At 43.2% G+C, this 17,090-nt stretch overlaps 1 protein-coding gene across 1 annotated transcript in view; it reads left to right on the forward strand.

Annotated features, from left to right (window-relative positions):
• Positions 1-16,165: 16,165 nt before the first annotated feature.
• The window catches only part of F2RL1 (F2R like trypsin receptor 1), a 7,285-nt gene continuing 6,360 nt past the window's right edge, over positions 16,166-17,090 (forward strand). The window contains exon 1 of the mRNA XM_009637270.2: positions 16,166-16,190. Within this exon, the coding sequence (XP_009635565.1) occupies positions 16,166-16,190 (25 nt within the window). The remainder of the gene's footprint in view (positions 16,191-17,090) is intronic.

Raw genomic sequence — 17,090 nt, forward strand, 5'->3', positions numbered from 1 at the left:
TGAGCAGGAGAAGCTCAAAAAGTCCTTGAGTAGTCTGAGCACTACTTGGCAACAGCTGAAAACATCAGTGTGTTATCAACATTCTTCTGGTACTAAATCCAGAACACAGCACTATGCTATCTACTATGAAGAAAATTAACTCTATCCCAGCCGAAACCAGGACACTAACGTCCAATCTAAACCTCCCCTGGAGCACCTTGAGGCTGTTTCCTCTTATCCTATCACTTGTTACTTGGGAGAAGAGACCAACACCCACCTCGCTACAACCTCCTGTCAGGTAGCTGTAGAGAGTGATAAGGTGTCCCCTCAGCCTCCTCTTCTCCAGGCTAAACAACCCCAGTTCCCTCAGCTGCTTCTCACAGGACTTGTTCTCCAGACCCTTCACCGACTTCTTTGCTCTTCTCTGGACACGCTCCAGCACCTCAATGTCCTTCTTGTAGTGAGAGGTGCAAAACTGAACACAGTATTCGAGGTGCGGCCTCATCAGTGCGGAGTACAGGGGGACCATCATTTCCCTAGTTCTCCTGGCCACACTATACCTGATGCAAGCCAGAATACTATTGGCCTTTTTGGCCACCTGGGCACACTGCTGGCTCCTGACCAACATCCCCAAGCCCTTTTCTACCGGCCAGCTCTCCAGCCACTCTTCCCGAAGCCTGGAGCATTGCACAGGGTTGTTGTAATGCAAGTGCAGGACCCTGCACTCAGACTTGTTGAACTTCACACAACTGGCCTCAGCCCATCGATCCAGCCTGTCCAGATCCCTCTGTAGGGCCTTCCTACCCTCCAACAGATCAACACTCCCGCCCAACTTGGTGTTGTCTGCAAACTTACTGAGGGAGCACTCGATCCCCTCATCCAGATGATTGATGAAGATATTGAATAGAACTGGCCCCAGAACTGAGTCCTGGGGAACACCACTGGTGACTGGCCACCATCTGGATTCATCCATTCACAACTCTTGGGGCCCAGCCGCCCAGCCAGGTTTTCACCCAGCAAGGTGTATGCCTGTCTAAGCCATGAGCTGCCAGCTTCTCCAGGAAAAAGCTGTGGGAAACTGTCAAAGGCCTTGCTGAAGTCCAAGTAGACAACATCCACAGCCCTTCCCTCATCCACTAAGCATATCACCTGGTCACAGAAGGAGATCAGGTTAGTCCAGCAGGACCTGCCTTTCATAAACCCATGCTGACTGGGCCTGATCACCTGGTTGTCCTGTACGTGTCGCATGATGGCACTCCAGATGATCTGCTCCATAACCCTCCTCTGCACCAAGGTCAGACTGACAGGCCTGTAGTTCCCCAAATCCTCCTTCCAGCCCTTCTTATAGATGGGCATCACATTTGCTAACCACCAGTCAACTGGGACCTCTCTGGTTAGCCAGGACTGCTGACAGATCATGGAAAGTAGCTTGGTGAGCACTTCTACGAGCTCCCTCAGTACCCCTAGGTGGATCCCATCCAGGCCCATAAACTTGTATGTGTCTAAGTGGTGTGGCAGGTCGCTAAACCTTTTCCCTTAGATGGTGGGGGCTTCATTCTGTTCCCCTCCCTGTCTGACAGCTCAGGAGGCTGGGTACCCCGAGAACAACTGGTCTTGCTATTAAAGACTGAGGCAAAGAAGGCATTACGTTCCTCATCTTTTGTCACTATGTTTCCCCCTTAGCCCATCTTTTGGTGTGAATGTATTCACAGAAACATTTTTTACTGTCTTTTACTGCAGTAGACAAACTAAGTTCTAGTTGGGCTTTGGGCCTTCTAATTTTCTCTCTACATAACCTCACAACATTGTTGTAGTCTTCCTGACTTGCCTGCCCTGTCTTCCAAAGGTCATAAACTCTTTTTTTTTTCCTGAGTTCCAGCCAAAGCTCTCTGTTCAGCCAGGTCAGTCTTCTTCCCCACCAGCTCATCTTTCAGCATGTATCATTCGGTTCTATTTGGCTGCTCAAAATCATCAGAAGATGCAGATAGTGTACTCAGGCACAGGCTTACTGGGTGAACTGAGAGACCCCATGTCCTTTCTTTTAGCACTTTCCAGTGCGGAGGAGATCCTGTATCCTACTGAAAGGAAGATATGACATAGTATCATCTCACTCATTTTACTGTAACAGGAATACTCACACATGGGTGTGGAACAGAAAACAGAAAAGAGAAAGGTATATGCAGCAACACGTATCCCAGTTACCTTCCGTCCACAGTGAGCTCTTGTGCAAACAGCTCAGTGTTGGCATCAGCACGCACTGGCATCACTCCAGGCTACCTCCTCATTTCTTCACTTCAGGCTGGGTTTTTCCTTGTAAGTGAGCTGAATGTATATTTTGACAGCACCTAGAAAACTCAAGCAAAAACAGTGCACACACTGAGTAAGCCACTATGCAATCCTTGCCCTGAAGAGCTAATAATTACCATCCAAGAGGCTTTATTATGAGGATTATAATAATTACTGCTTTTTTCTTAAAGTTTTAATGCTGAACTTAAGTTCACAAGAATCCAGCTTTTGTTTAAAATTAAATAGTCCTGACTTTCTCAGAAGAAATAAAAATCTTTTAAAAATGCAGCTGGTGTATATTCTAATGGCTCAAGATACAGACAATACAAGAAAAGCTGATGCTTATTACTTGCAAAGTAATATGAACCTGGGTGGGGACTGTCCACACCTTCTTTCTAACTCTTGACTACAGACATGCTGTTAGCCCTGCCTATTATTCAACAGATGTGACTTTTTTTCCAATTGCCTGGTATGTGGTAGTGTTTTGTGAACTACGGAGAGAGGCTTAAAAAAAAGGGGAAATACATACTATTTAAAAAGCCATAAACTATCAAGCTCAAATTAAAGGCAAGCATTATTTTACAGCTCCACAACCAAGCACTCTAAGAAAGGTTGGTCCTGTGTGGGGATGTCATGTTTGCCATTGTGCTACAAAGCCAGTGATGAAATAGAGGAATCCACTGCTCTTGGGGATGAACCTGAAAATTTTGTGAAGTTTTGCTGCATATTAATTGTTCACTTCGTTGTTGTAGGCACCGAGAATGTGGAAAACAATGCACAGATCATCCCTTAGTGTTTTTTTATTGCACATTTTAAAAGATTTTGTGGTGTTAGGTCACATCCTGCCAGGTCACTGTTAATAAAGATGATGTGAGTTGCCAGGACACCTAAGTACTTTAAGCGAAGTGGCATAGTTTCACTAGGAGAAAATTAAAACATCCAAGCAATACAGTGTTTTTTAACTTGGAGATAGAAGCTCTGTTTTAGGATAAGGAGATACGTGAGCTGAAATCCCCCTTACACATTGATCCTAGATCTTCACAATCCTTAAGGTAATGGGTAAAAAACAGTGCTGCTCCCCTTCCTCCTCTTTCTCTGTAGATTTTCTTTTGGGGAGAAGAAGGATGAGGGCAAGGAATAACTTCATTTTGCTGCATCCAGTGGCAAAGCAGAAACAGGATTTTCTGGATTAGACACCTGATGTCCCTTAGGCATGGGGCACTCTGCACCCTTCCCTTCAGCAATTTCCACCTGAGCCTTTAGGCACAGAGGTCTCTAGCTCAGTGCCTGCAGGAATCACACTCCACTGCCCAGGTGTTTTTCCTGATTTTTTTTTTGGCAGTCAGGGTGTTTACTCTGGTGTCAGGCTCTTACAGAGCAGAGACAGCAGGACATGTTGTCCCCTGGCTCCACTCATACGGATCGGCTTGACTGCTCTTCCACAAGAGCATACAGGTAACTCCCAATAAGGCCAAAAGGAATCTGTTTTTCTTCAGCAGGGACAGCCTGCACCTGCAGTTCACCCAGAGGTTACCAGTGCCCATGTCCAGGCTTGCTGGGGCGGGGGCTGCCTCTTGCTGTTCTGCCCAGCGTGGGAGGTTGGCAGGAACAAGGCTACACTCTTTGCACAGAGTTGGAAGCCAGATACTACGAGTTATAGCTTTTTGGAACAGGTCTTCACCCTGAACCACCTAATTACTTTTCATAAATCCTTCAAATCTTTATACAATATTTCACCATAGTCTACTATGACCTGTACTGAGTATTTAATTACATACTTTAAATGTAATTTATCTCTAAGTAGAGGTAATTTAATCATATTTCAATTATTTCCATAATACACATGCTACACAAAGAAAAGAGATCTTTCACCAGGTCAGGAAAGGTAATACAGTAATAACTCCATCCTCGAAAAACCAGATCAACCAGCTTTTCTGCCAAAGCATAAACAAACCTAAACACAGTGGGGAGAATAAAATCCAACATTTTCTTTATTTCCAATCCTTGGTACTGCAGTAGAGAAAAATTGGTAGAAAAGCATCACACTCCATTTGGCAGAAAATCCACAGCAATAAGGCTAGTGTTCAAGCTGTCATCATCGAGTGATATGTTGAATTAATTACAGGTAATTAACCTTGGCAACCCTAAGAATATAGCTTTCACTGAGCAAACATTTGTGGAACCTTTAGACTTCCTTAATTCTCATGCCCGTATTCCTAGTTAATTTGCCATCAAATCCAGCGATGATAGCTCATACACTGAGTGCCTCTAACAACCATGCAGAACTTTTACTTAAGCACAGCAGAAAAGAGGGTCACAGGAGGAGCTGTGCCTGTGCAAGCCAAGCCCAGGCTTACAGTGGACACCAAGCTAGGGCCTCATCAGGAGCAGGGACCTGAAGCCTCTTAAGAAACCCTGGCCAAGTCTACCACCACCTGGGAACTGGGAACAGCTAGCCAGCCCCAAAAGAGGATTATCCCTCACAAGAAGCAGGTGAAGGACTGGCTCTTATTGAGCATTGTTATGTGGCTTGGGATGAAGCATCTCACTGCAAGGAACCTGGCCACCAAAGGGTTGAAAATTGCCTGGGACTGGTGCAATCCAACATAACCGGAATCAACTGTCAAGAAAATATTTCAACCCTCCTGAAGGAATTAACCACTTGCTCCTCATGTTAAGGGGCTGACCAAGAACCCAAATCCTGCTTCCAACACGTGCATCCCCCAAAGACACAGAATGGTTTTAGGCGGAGAGAGGGGAAAAGGAAAGTTTTCCTGATTCTGTGCCTTGCAGCAATAGTCCCACATTTGCAGTGGGTTCCTTTACTGCCATGCTGTGCTCAGATCAGGGTAGAGCTGCTGGGGTACAGTATTATGTGGAATCGCTTTCCCTTGCCACCCCCAAAGGAAGCCTGGGCAGAAGCAGGGACAGTGTGGCATCTGGAGGTTGCAACAAAGCTCCTAGGTGGCCCTGCAGCAAAGCAGAGGGAAGCACCTTTTTCTGTCCTTCCCATCCTTTCACCTCTTTTAACAGTGACTGCTGTGCACATGCAGCAAATAACTTTAAAATCCTAACAGCTCTGTTCACTTCTAAATGTGCATTGACTAAGCATTTTCACAGTCAGCATCTAGATAATATGAGACTGTTACGTGCCTGGAGTTTAAAAGTTTGCCAAGTTTCAGCTAAGCAGAAGAAAACGTATTTTTCTAAATGTGAGCAGTTATGGCTATGTTGTTCATTAAACTTAAAAAGAAATTAAGCAATCCTATCACAAATTAAATAATTCAGTCACAAGTAGTTATTTTACAAAAATAGAACTCCCTCCTCAAAATCATAGAATCATAGAATCATAGAATGTTTTGGGTTGGAAGGGACCCCTAGAGGCCATCTAGTCCAACCCCCCTGCAGCGAGCAGGGACACTGCTAACCAGATCAGGTTGCTCAGAGCCCCGTCCAACCTGGCCTTGAATGTTTCCAGGGATGGGGCCTCCACTACCTCTCTGGGCAACCTGTTCCAGTGTTTTACCCCCTTCATTGTAAAGAATTTCTTCCTTATATCCAGTCTAAACCTACCCTGGTTTAGTTTAAAACCATTACCCCTTGTCCTGTAATGATGGAATAATGAAATTATTTTTGGTCATAACGCTAGCAGTTTTTGATAGTGTGATGGGGCTTGATTTTGGACCAAATAACAGCATTGGATCTGATGAAGTGTTTGTGGTTCTCCCCTGATCATGCAGGCGGTGGGAAGTGGGCTGAGACACTGGGAGGGGACGAGGCTGGATCCTGCCACGCTGAATAAACACTGCGAGGACAGACCGGATGGCTGCGTGGAAAGCGCGTGACTCAGCACAGCTGCGTGGATCTCCTCCTCACATCCTTTCTTAGCGTGTCAAGTCTCCAAGTAATTTTCCGGAGTCCTGGCCAGCTGGCATACTTTTTCCATTAAATTAATTTCTTTGTGGACACTGGGCTCTCTTTCTAGACAGACCACAATCCCACTGATAAAATAATTACATAAATGGTTCCAATCTCTGCTTTTTAACAAATAATCCCTAAGCAGGACAAAATCAGTCCCCTTTCACCTCAGTGACAATCATGGCAGGTACTCCCAAAAAAGCAATGTGCAAACCACTTGAACTACAGTAAAACAGCATTTATTAGGGCTGGAGAGAGGGGTGCCATAGACGCTCGAATCCAGAGAGACACATCCCTTGTATGTTAGAGAGCTGGAAGATGCCCAGTTTCTAGCACAAGTATCTTTTCTCCTTCAGCTTTTCTAATTCTCACATCCCCAGCCCACAACTAACAGTATCTGTTCTCAAACCAGCGGTAAGGTAAGGTTACCAGGCAGCGTGGACAGACTCGCCCTATCCTTCCTCAGATAACTTATGATGCAGGGAGCTCTGCAAAGCCCAGTTAAGAAACACCAGCACTTCCCTCGAATTGTGAGCTTTACTGCAGTCTGCTGCTATGGCATTTGGCTGTTCTTGCCCAGCTGAGCCTGCAGTTCCTGCCGACGCATGAAACACTTGCTCTGCCTGGAGAGCACAGAGCTACTCCAAGAGCCTTCTCCATCAGCAAACTGCATCTCTGCCAGGGATGCAGCAGGAAACACAGAAAAGCAGCAGAGGACATCTGAGTAGAACCTAAATGACAACCATAATGCCGCATGGCCATATTAGCAGCTGATGAACTGGCTAACCCAAGTTTAATCTACATCTCAGAGGAGCCTGAGAACTAGGCTATATATAACATATATATATATATATAACACAGAGATAACAAAGCCACAACAGATAAGCAGATGCACAGAAAACAAAAATATGAGAACAAACATAAATGGTATTTCCCCAGTTACTCTCCCACTCTCATTCTGCTCCGGAGAATTCCCAAGTCAGTTATGGTTTGTCTCTTTAGTAATCCTCAGTGGAATTCTCTTGCAAGTGCTACCCGGTCTTCCCGGGAACTTATGGAAACCCCCTGTATCCCAAGCATCCTTTGGCAAATTGCTCCATAGGTCGCCTACCTGCTGGGTATCCTTTGTGCAATGTTTTTTATGTTTGAACCTGGCTGCCGGTATTTGAGTGGATGGCCCCAGCCCCTAGTTGTGTAGTAGAGGATGTGAACAGAGAGACTGAAGTGTTCTCAGCTGCTTAGTCAGGTCTCATACAGATTTTAGTCAATACTTTCTATTGTGTGCCTTAAATATCGTTGGACTCTATGTTAGAGACTAAATTGTTAACTGACTGGACCACCATATTGTCTATTATTCCCAGCTGTAGAAGTTAACTTAAATCCCATTCAATCTAGCTTTTACGAGAAATTAGTGTGCCTGTTGCTTAAATTCCTTCATTTTGATTTATCAGCATAAAACTGCAATAGGCAAGACATTAGCCCCTGCAAACCCAGGCAATGCCAGACCAATAATTCCTCCTAATTGCCATGCTGCCTTTTGAGCTCTAATGACACGTACTACTTAAATGTCATAAGCTAGGACTGCTGCCGCATGAACTGTCCAACACACTCAGTGGCCTTGGACTTTTGTACATGTCTCTGAAACACTCCCTCTTTTACATCAGCACAGGCATGCCATCAGCTAGACTGAGAACTGCTTTTGTTAAAATTCTGCCTCTTTTTGGTTGAGTGACCCTTGTGGTGTTGTACCAACCTATGGGCCAGCACACAGGGGTGCCGTGGAATAGTGCAAATCCACGTACACGGTAACAAAGAAAAAAAACCACTATGTCCTCAGAAGTATTTATCTTTTTCTCCCGTACTCCTACCAGATGGGTGTTGCAATATTTCACTATCATGATGACTAGAAAAGTTACAATTTTTCATATCTTATTTAGATCAGTGATAAATTAAGAACATACGGATATAACATGGGAGAGACTCCAGAACATATCACAGATACTGACAGATCAGCTGAACTGTTAGGTCAAATGCTCGAAATGGAATTCATGGTCAGAAGTTACTAAATGCAACATTCTGTTAAAATTTCCACAGTTAGACAGGAAATGTGGTCAAAATGCTGTATTTTGTACATGCCACTTACAGAGCAATTCAGACTAACAGCATATCATAACCTTCCAAAGAGTACAGAATAAAAAAGGGGAAATGGATTAATACTGCACAAACCTTAGACTAAGTTCAATTTCCATTTAGGAAAATGATACTGTGATTCAACAAATCATATTTTCTTAATACAGAGTAACAGGCAGGTCCTAAAAATAGAAATTTGATTAAACAATCACAGAATCACAAAGACTAATACTATTTAGAGTAAGAGGGGTTTCAGATCTAGAAATTTTGTTCTGAAATCCTCCTTTACTTCACAGTGCTGGAATTGCTCATATAATCTCTACCTCAGTCGGCACTGTTGTGAATGAATGTCACGTGTCTATCTGTTCAACAGAACTAAAAGCTTGGCATAGAAACCTGTGAAGCTCTCAGAACTAATTTCCATTTTGTTTCTTGCAAGTATCAACTGGAATCTAAAAAGATGCTCTGATTTGACAGATCCCAGCAATAGCAAGTTCTTAATGGTGCAGACAGGACCTCACTGTTGCCATTAAATAGCTTCTTGAATGCTGACTCTTGGCATCCATTCACAACTGAGAATGGCATTACTTCTTGGGCAAATCCTAAATTCCTCAAGAGCCATCAACAATTCTCAGCCAAAGTTCATCCACCCCTGGATGAACAACTGTCCCAGGCCTTATCTACACTAAGATGTTTACATAATGTCAATAAAACTGAGGTAATCGAAACCAACACCTTCTGATAGTGAGGCGGGCAGAATGCAGGGGCCAAACCACAGCCTGTTCACTTCAGCAGTTCCACTAAACACTAAATTTTTTTTTTCATAGTTAAACCCCCCACACACAATATACTGCCTATCCCTAGCAGAAAAACATAAATCACACATGACTATGATCACATCTGTTTTGCACAACAGGATTAATTTCTTATAAAGCTCTTTCTTGTCAGAGGACCACTGAAATGTCTGGCAGCCCTGACCACCCATGGTCCCTTACACAGATTTTGAGTTGTGCCTCCCCACTTTCCAAAATCTGGCTACGATTTAGTCAGCTCCCAAGTCTCTGAGACTGCATCTTGATGCTGCTCTTTGAAGGCGGCCAGGTGTGTGGTTCAGTGTCACTCTCCTCATGGTCTTTATCTCAGACTCGCAAAGCACAGTTCTCCAGAGTGACCACCAAACTTTGTGCTTCGTGACTGGCATTTTTCCACACCGGTTGCCTAGCTCTTAAAAACAGGTACAGATCCCATGGGTTTTTCCAGAGGTCTACTGCCACACTGAAACCTAGCTGGTGGTGTTCTCCCTCACTGCCCCACCAGGATGCTCCTCCCTCTGGGTTCCTGGTCCTTAATTTGGTTGGAAAACTGCTGTCGTCTGTGTGGTGGGGAAGCAAGAATGCAGAGGAACTTGCAAGCTCCTCTCCCCAGAGGCAAAAACATGATGGATCTCAGCAAGAAACCTTGCTGTTGCCCGAGTCATGATTGCTTAGAAATGATGAGCATGACCTAAGGTTCTGAAGTCTTCCTAGCTAGGATCAGGTAAGACAGGGCCTAGATAGCATTTCAGTAGCATTTGTTTTTGAACAGAGGTACACGAGTGTAAAACCACTGAGGCTGACTCACAGGGTAGGACACCATGTCAAATCTTACTCTATTCAGGTCCCAAACAACAGTAGGACCACTGAGGTCAGTGTAAGAAAGGACTGGGTTTTATTCTGCTAGGAACGTTGTTGCAGAGTCACTGTCAGCTGGGCTGGAAGAGTTTCTCAAGGCATCACCTACTTTTCCTGCCAGGATGAACTATACATACCTGCATTTGTTCATCTAAATAATTTTAAAACTGCCTGTGATGGAGGTCCTACAGATTCCCTCAAAAGCGAGAGCTCAGCAGAGCTAGTGCCAACTGTTAGAACCTTTTTCTGAATTATCTAACATTGCTAACATTCCAGACTACTCAGTGAAGATGAAAAACATGCTGTAGCCTTGGACATACTTTAAGCATGTCATCACGTCTCTCCATGATCTTCTTTAGACCAAACAAAATTAACTGCTCCAAACATTCTCCAGATTGTTCCAATTGTTCACATCTTCTCTGGGCTTTGTCTGGTTTTCTTTAAGGAAGATACAGACTGAGTTAAAAATACCCTCCAAAAAATAACTTACTGGTGCTGAAGGAAGGAAGGACTTCTTCATATACATTACAGACAACAAGCCTCTTTACGGCAAGACAATACTGTTGACTCCCATTGCATTTGTGATTCACTGTAATGATTCAGATCACTGTATGAGGAATTGTTATTTTATATACTCCACCCTATATTCCTTCCAGTGCAGATGTAGAAACACAGAATTATAATAGATCCATTAGAGTAAATAGACTGAAAATAACTTTCAACTCCCTTCAAAACAGTTTTACAAACCAGTACATACGAATAGTAGCTCAGCTGAAATGGAAGGAAAAAAAGGAAAAATAAATCCCTCCTCAGTTTGGTCAATGTATCCCAATGTTCATTTAATTAATCTCCAGAAGGAAAACCTGTTCACCTCTTTTCACTGGCTAGGATTAACATTTCACTATACTCATCAGACTTCGCAACCTTTCCCTGGCATCAGAAAGGTTTTGTTGTAAAATTTAAGTTAAATCATTCCTTGGAACTGGTATGGTTTAATTATATTACTAAAAAGAACAGAGAGAATAGAAATTCTCTGAGAAATGTTATGGGCTTTTAAGATGTTTCAGAATGCTTTCAACATTTTCAGTTATCTCTCTTAATGGTTACCTAATAAAGATCCATTCCTAAAAGTAGTTTGGTGTTTGGATAGCCCGATGGTGTCAATACAAACTGAGTTATCTCCATGATAAGCCCTCAAGAAACTTCCTACGTGAGATGGACCAACAGGATTCTGAAAGATGTGGAAAATCCTTATCCAGTTCATGGCAACTAATACTGTCATTAATTTTCCAGCACAATCTTTCCGACTATGTTTCTACTCCAAATAGGTTGTGTATCTAAGCATACAGGTCTTTAATATCTTGTTTCCAGTATAACGCTAACCTTACTTTAAACTCTGTATGTTGATGCATTGTCTGCTTGCAGGTGGTTTGCTCTGGAGACTAGCTGGCTATTACAAAGGACAGAGTAATACCCACCCTAACAAACATGCCAACACATAACAGTGTTTCATTTTGTTGAGCTATTACGTATTTCTATCCTAGCTTAATAATGATCCATTGTTTCATTTCCTCAACACAGGTAACGAAATGGCTCTAATGGCTAAGCCTAGGCTAGTGGTTGCACTGATGAGTTGCAAGCAATGTGCACATCCCTTTCTCTGCATTCCTATCTATGCAGAGAGAGTACTTCCCCAGTTTAAAACAGCAGCAGGATAAGTCAGTACTAGATAAATGGTGGTATCTTGATATATCTATACATGTAAGTAGAGGTTTAAGTACAAGATTATCTTTTTATTCATGAGCACACTCCAGTGCACCACGGAAAGACTGGATATGATGTCATAACTAAACCCCTTTCAAAATGGATATGCACAAGCAGGCTGAATTAAGATTGCACAAAAAGCCCAAACTATAGCATTTCCTAGTTTTCAATGGCTTGATTTTGGCACCTTAACGTGCTTTTTTTCATGTAACTGTAGGCACACTTGAAGACAGACGAACCACGGGTTAAGCAACTGTCAACATGTCGTGGTTTAACCCAGCTGGCAATTAAGCATGATGCAGCCACTGGCTCGCTTCCCCCCTCCCTCAGTGGGACAGGGGAGAGAATCAGGAAAAAAAAAGTTAAGACCCATGGGTTGAGATAGAGACAGTTTATTAAGAGAAAAGAATAACAATAATAATAATGATAATAGTAAGGGAATACACAGAATATACAAAACAAGTGATGCACAATGCAATTGCTCACCAACTGCTGACCGATGCCCAGCCCGTCCCAAGCAGCAATCACCCTCCCCCCAACCAACTAACTCCCCCTGAGCATGACGTTCTATGGTATGGAATAGCTCTTTGGTCAGTTTGGGTTAGCTGTCCTGGCTGTGCTCCCTCCCACCTGTCCGAGCAGGGGAAGGTGAAAAAGTCCTTGACTAATCTAAGCACTATTTAGCAACAACTAAAAACATCAGTATGTTATCAACGTTCTTCTAGTACTAAATCCAAAACACAGCACTATGCTAGCTTCTGTGAAGAAAACTAACTCTATCCCAGCTGAAACCAGGACACAACACAGGTGCAGAAGCACTGGTTTATATTCTGCTTAGACCAAGCCGTTTTGTTAAACGTGCATGTCCTCTATTACTGCAAGGTCATGGTGAATGGGAGTCACAGCTGTACTTCCATGTCAGTGTGAAGTCAGGTTTGGGCCATCTATGTTTCTACCCCCCAGGCACTAAGCATACCTAACATTTTGTTCTAGACCTTTTGCCACTTCTGTTATGCCTCTAGCCTAAGCCCTAGATCTCCTTGCTTTTGAGAAAAGTGAAAATACAAGAAAAATTAAAGGCCAAACATCAGGAACAAACACAGGACACTGCTGACACAAGGTCAGAAAAATCAGGATGACACCCAATAACCATTATGGGACTGCCTTAAACATACTTAACATATCCCTTTCCCCAATATGCCATCAATTAATATGCTACCACCCTGGCACCCCAAGTACTAGCCACACAACAGCACATCAGCGTGACACGCTCATAAAGAACTTATTTGCCATGGCCAGAATTTCCAAAAACGGCAAGAATCTTGGGGTAGACGGGGTAAGAGAGGGAATGGAAGTGACTTCCTAAATACCAAGTGAAATAAAATTGATCTTTGCTACCAGAGAAACAGGAAAATATATAGCTGCTGCCGGTAATCACTCGTTTCCTAGGATGCTTGCTGGGCACACATAGAGCATCAAGTGCATTAGTGACAACCATTATGTAGCACCTAATAAACCCACCAGCAAGGCCAACAAGAACTGATCAAGAAATACAAAGACCTGTTCAAAGACGCAGGAGAACAAGCGAGAGAGACTGCTTCAGATGGCACAGGAGCTTTGATGAATGAGAAACATAAGGAGGAAGGATACAGGGCTTCATTGTGTTGAAATGAGCTAGCAAAAAGGCTTATTATACCCAGAGAGCTGGTCTCGCACTGCAAGAGCAGACCCCTGTAGTAACTTAGTACCCACATACTCACCTAGTTCCTAAGATGCCAGGTGGTGACCCTGAGGACAGGCTAAAGCACCAAGAGACGACGCATCAGCTTCTTCTGAATAAAAAAATAAACATTTTTAAAATGAAGTAATTCACATTGTTTCATTTGAGCCAAACTTCACCCTCTCTCCTTCAACCCTTGCACTAACTGCATAGTTTGAAGGATATTTTAAGTGCTTGTGCCATCCCTACAAGGCATGTTAATTTTCAAAGTTAGGAGATTTTTATTTCCTCTCCCTTCCAAAACCAAGCTCTTCTTGCACCTTAAAAAAAATCCATATATTTGTGTAAGACATATGGCACAGACAACCATCCCTTACCTTCTCCCCCGACATGTGGCATGATTACAATAAGCCACCCACTGAAAACACACTTGCCGTCTGAATTTGGAAATTCCCAGGGAGACACGAAGCACACAAAACAAGCTCTGAATATTGAAAATGCTCCCACCCATTTATCCTAGCACAAACTACACAAGTACTGACAAGTGCCTTGCAATGAAACCACATCCATTTCTCATTTAATAAAGGTGTACTGAGTCACACATCTTCATGATTACATCACATCATTATGCTGTTAAAAATTAATCAGGACCTAAGGGGTATACCCTGGAAGGTCCCCTTTGGAGTCCCTGTGCTAAACTGTGTTAATACCACCACACCCACTACCTACTCAAAGTGCACAGAAGAGCACATTTCCAACGATGTCCTTTGCCCAAAGGTGCACAAGACTGAGAACGTGCCCGGGACAAACATTGCTACAGCAGGGAATTACGAGCTGATGCTCACTTACCTTTTTGTCAGTTTTGGGTATGCTTTGATAATCAATAAACCAAGGATGTGCAAGTTCAAAACTCCCCTCACACCACTGTATAAAGGTGCAAGATGATTCTTCCCAACTCATCATAGTATAATATAGCAGTGTATACACACACACACATATACGTATTTGTAGCAGCAAAAATTGTATAGTAGAAAAAACCAAGAAATGATCAATTTGTAATGGAGAACTGAGGTTTAATACACATCTGCTGTCATGTAACTTATTCTTCCTGTGGCAGTTGCATTTATTGCAATTATTTTTCAATGATAAACAAGCTTGAACAAGAACCTAATTGTTTTGTATTTATTTACAAATCATTACATTTTCTTTCCAAACTGTTTGATAAAGTGCACACTAGAACTGTAAATATGTTTGCCAAATCAGTTGTCTTCCACAAAGACAACTAAGAATCGCAAAGGCTTGACACTGCTTGGTACAGAGGTCCCAGTGATTTGAACAGGGGCAAGACAATTTCTAGTTTCTATTAAGTATTTTTTACATCATGAGGCAGAACTCATTTGTAGACTATAAACGGGGAATCTTCCTAACAAATATTTAACAAAACCAGAAAAAAAGCTTTGTTAGCAAGGCACAGATGGAACATCAGAAATTACTGCTTACACGTGCCAAAGACCATTAGTTTGTTACAGAATCATAGAGCAGTTTGTGTTGGAAGGAACCTTTAAAAATCATCTAGTCCAACCCCCTGCCATGGGCAGGGACATCTTTTTACCAAGCCAGGTTGCTCAAAGCCCCATCCAAACTGACCTTGAACACTTCCAGTGATGGGGCATCCACAACTTCTCTGGACAATCTGTTCCAGTTCTCACCAACCTCACAGTAAAGAATTTCTTCCTTCTATCTTATCCAAATCTACCCCCTTTTAATTTAAAGGCCCTGGTAAAAAATCTCTCCCCATCCTTCTCCTAAGACCCCTTTAAGTACTGAAAGGCAGCAATAAGGTCTCTCTTATAAGAAGGGCTATAAAGTTCTCTGGTATTAAAGTTGCCTGAGACTCCCTCTTTACAAGCTCGATTTTTAATTGCCTGGGAATCTAATGAATTGTTTATAAGATTTTGAAGGGAGATGATCTTCACATCAATTACATATTTCTGACATCCCTAGCCAAATTATAAACCTCTGTTAACATGGTTTCCTTACAGTCAACAGAGGCTAAGTCCAGAGCTCCATTCTGGAAGATGCACCTGCAGTGACACTTGCTTCTATACACAGCCACAGGACTTCTCCAGTTGCAGCTCTTGACCTCTCATGGGACAGCCTAGAGCAGATTTTGTTTAGTGACAACAACAAATCCTTTTCCATTGTGTTCTCAGTCCCTTCCACTTTTGGTGGATCCAACCAAAAGAAGGAAGGAGCTGTCTGCTTCAAATGTAAAGGGGACAAAAAGACAGATGGGATGGAAAAAAAATAAAGAGAAAACAAACGGTGAAAACCAAGACTGGGTGGTGGCAAGAGAGCACTGGCTACAGTACAACCGGATAAGAAACTGACTGACCACTCCTTAGTACTAGAGATCTGAGATGGGAGAAACACTGTGGAGACCGGTAGCCGGCACATATGTGCCTGTTTGAAAGGGAGATTAGATAAAAAGCCCGATGAGAAGACTACAACTCACCGGACAAAGTGATTAGGAGCAGGAGATGAAGCACGCATGAAACGGTCTGTAATGGTAAATAAAACAGTACTGCAAGTGAGACAGACAGACAGGGAGTCTGGACGGATGGGATGTGACTTTTTCCTGGTGCTTAGCAAGGCGGCTGAGGCCAGGACTAAGATGTAAACAGTCTTAGCTGAGTGCATGACGAACAGGAACTCTGTTTTGGGTATGGAGTAACTTACAACAAAGACTCAAAAAAGAAGGACACTTGATGTTGACTCAGACACCCAAAACTTCCAAGTGTGTTTACCTTCATCTCTCTGTACTCCATTTTCCATCTGTAAAATGGGAACCATGCAGACGTCCTCAACTCACAGCTGTATTTCACGACCATCATAGAAAGCCCACACAAAGAACAATTTTCTCTTCAGAACAACACAGAGTATATTCATAACACATTCATTCAACAAAGGAAAAAAAAAAACCACAACAATTTTATCACCACCTTAGAGCATTTTGCAGACTGACTGAGGCAGAGGGAGCATTGCTGGCGTAACTGGAGAACTGGTCTAGACGTATAAACCAGGGTTAAACACGTAGATGTATTTTTTGATTTGGTAATTTGTGTGCTTGATTTTACAAACCTAAAAACACATCTTAAATTCACATTCATGTGGATAAACGGAAAACTTGGCTGGCATTGCACTGTGCTTAATTTTGCTCTTGAAATCCCTATTTGCAAGAGCAAAAGGAAGCTGGTGTACTCCAAGTTTAAGCAAGGCTGACAAGTAACAACACTCCTTTCTTACCCTGGGTCATGCCAGCGCAGTACCACAAATGCATTCAAGTTGACGCGTTTTCCTGCCCGTCTGTTCTATGTCAACATAACGAAGAAGAGTAAGAAACCTGGCGCACACAAAGGGGCACCTTGTGAGTCAGCAGGAGTAACGCTGTCCCGCGGAACACCCCACCAGCCCGCATCCTCACCAGCTTGTCCCAGCCCCGGCCCAGGCGTCCCAGAACCAGCCAGCTCCGCTCCAGCAGCAGCTCGGTGTGAACCTCGACCACCTCCACATACGCGGCCGCTCAAAGCTCACTGCTCGGCTGTCCTCGGCTACAAGCTGAT

Source organism: Egretta garzetta, unplaced genomic scaffold (genome assembly GCF_000687185.1).
Source record: "Egretta garzetta isolate BGI_Z169 unplaced genomic scaffold, ASM68718v1 scaffold424, whole genome shotgun sequence".
Taxonomy (NCBI): Eukaryota; Metazoa; Chordata; class Aves; order Pelecaniformes; family Ardeidae; genus Egretta; species Egretta garzetta.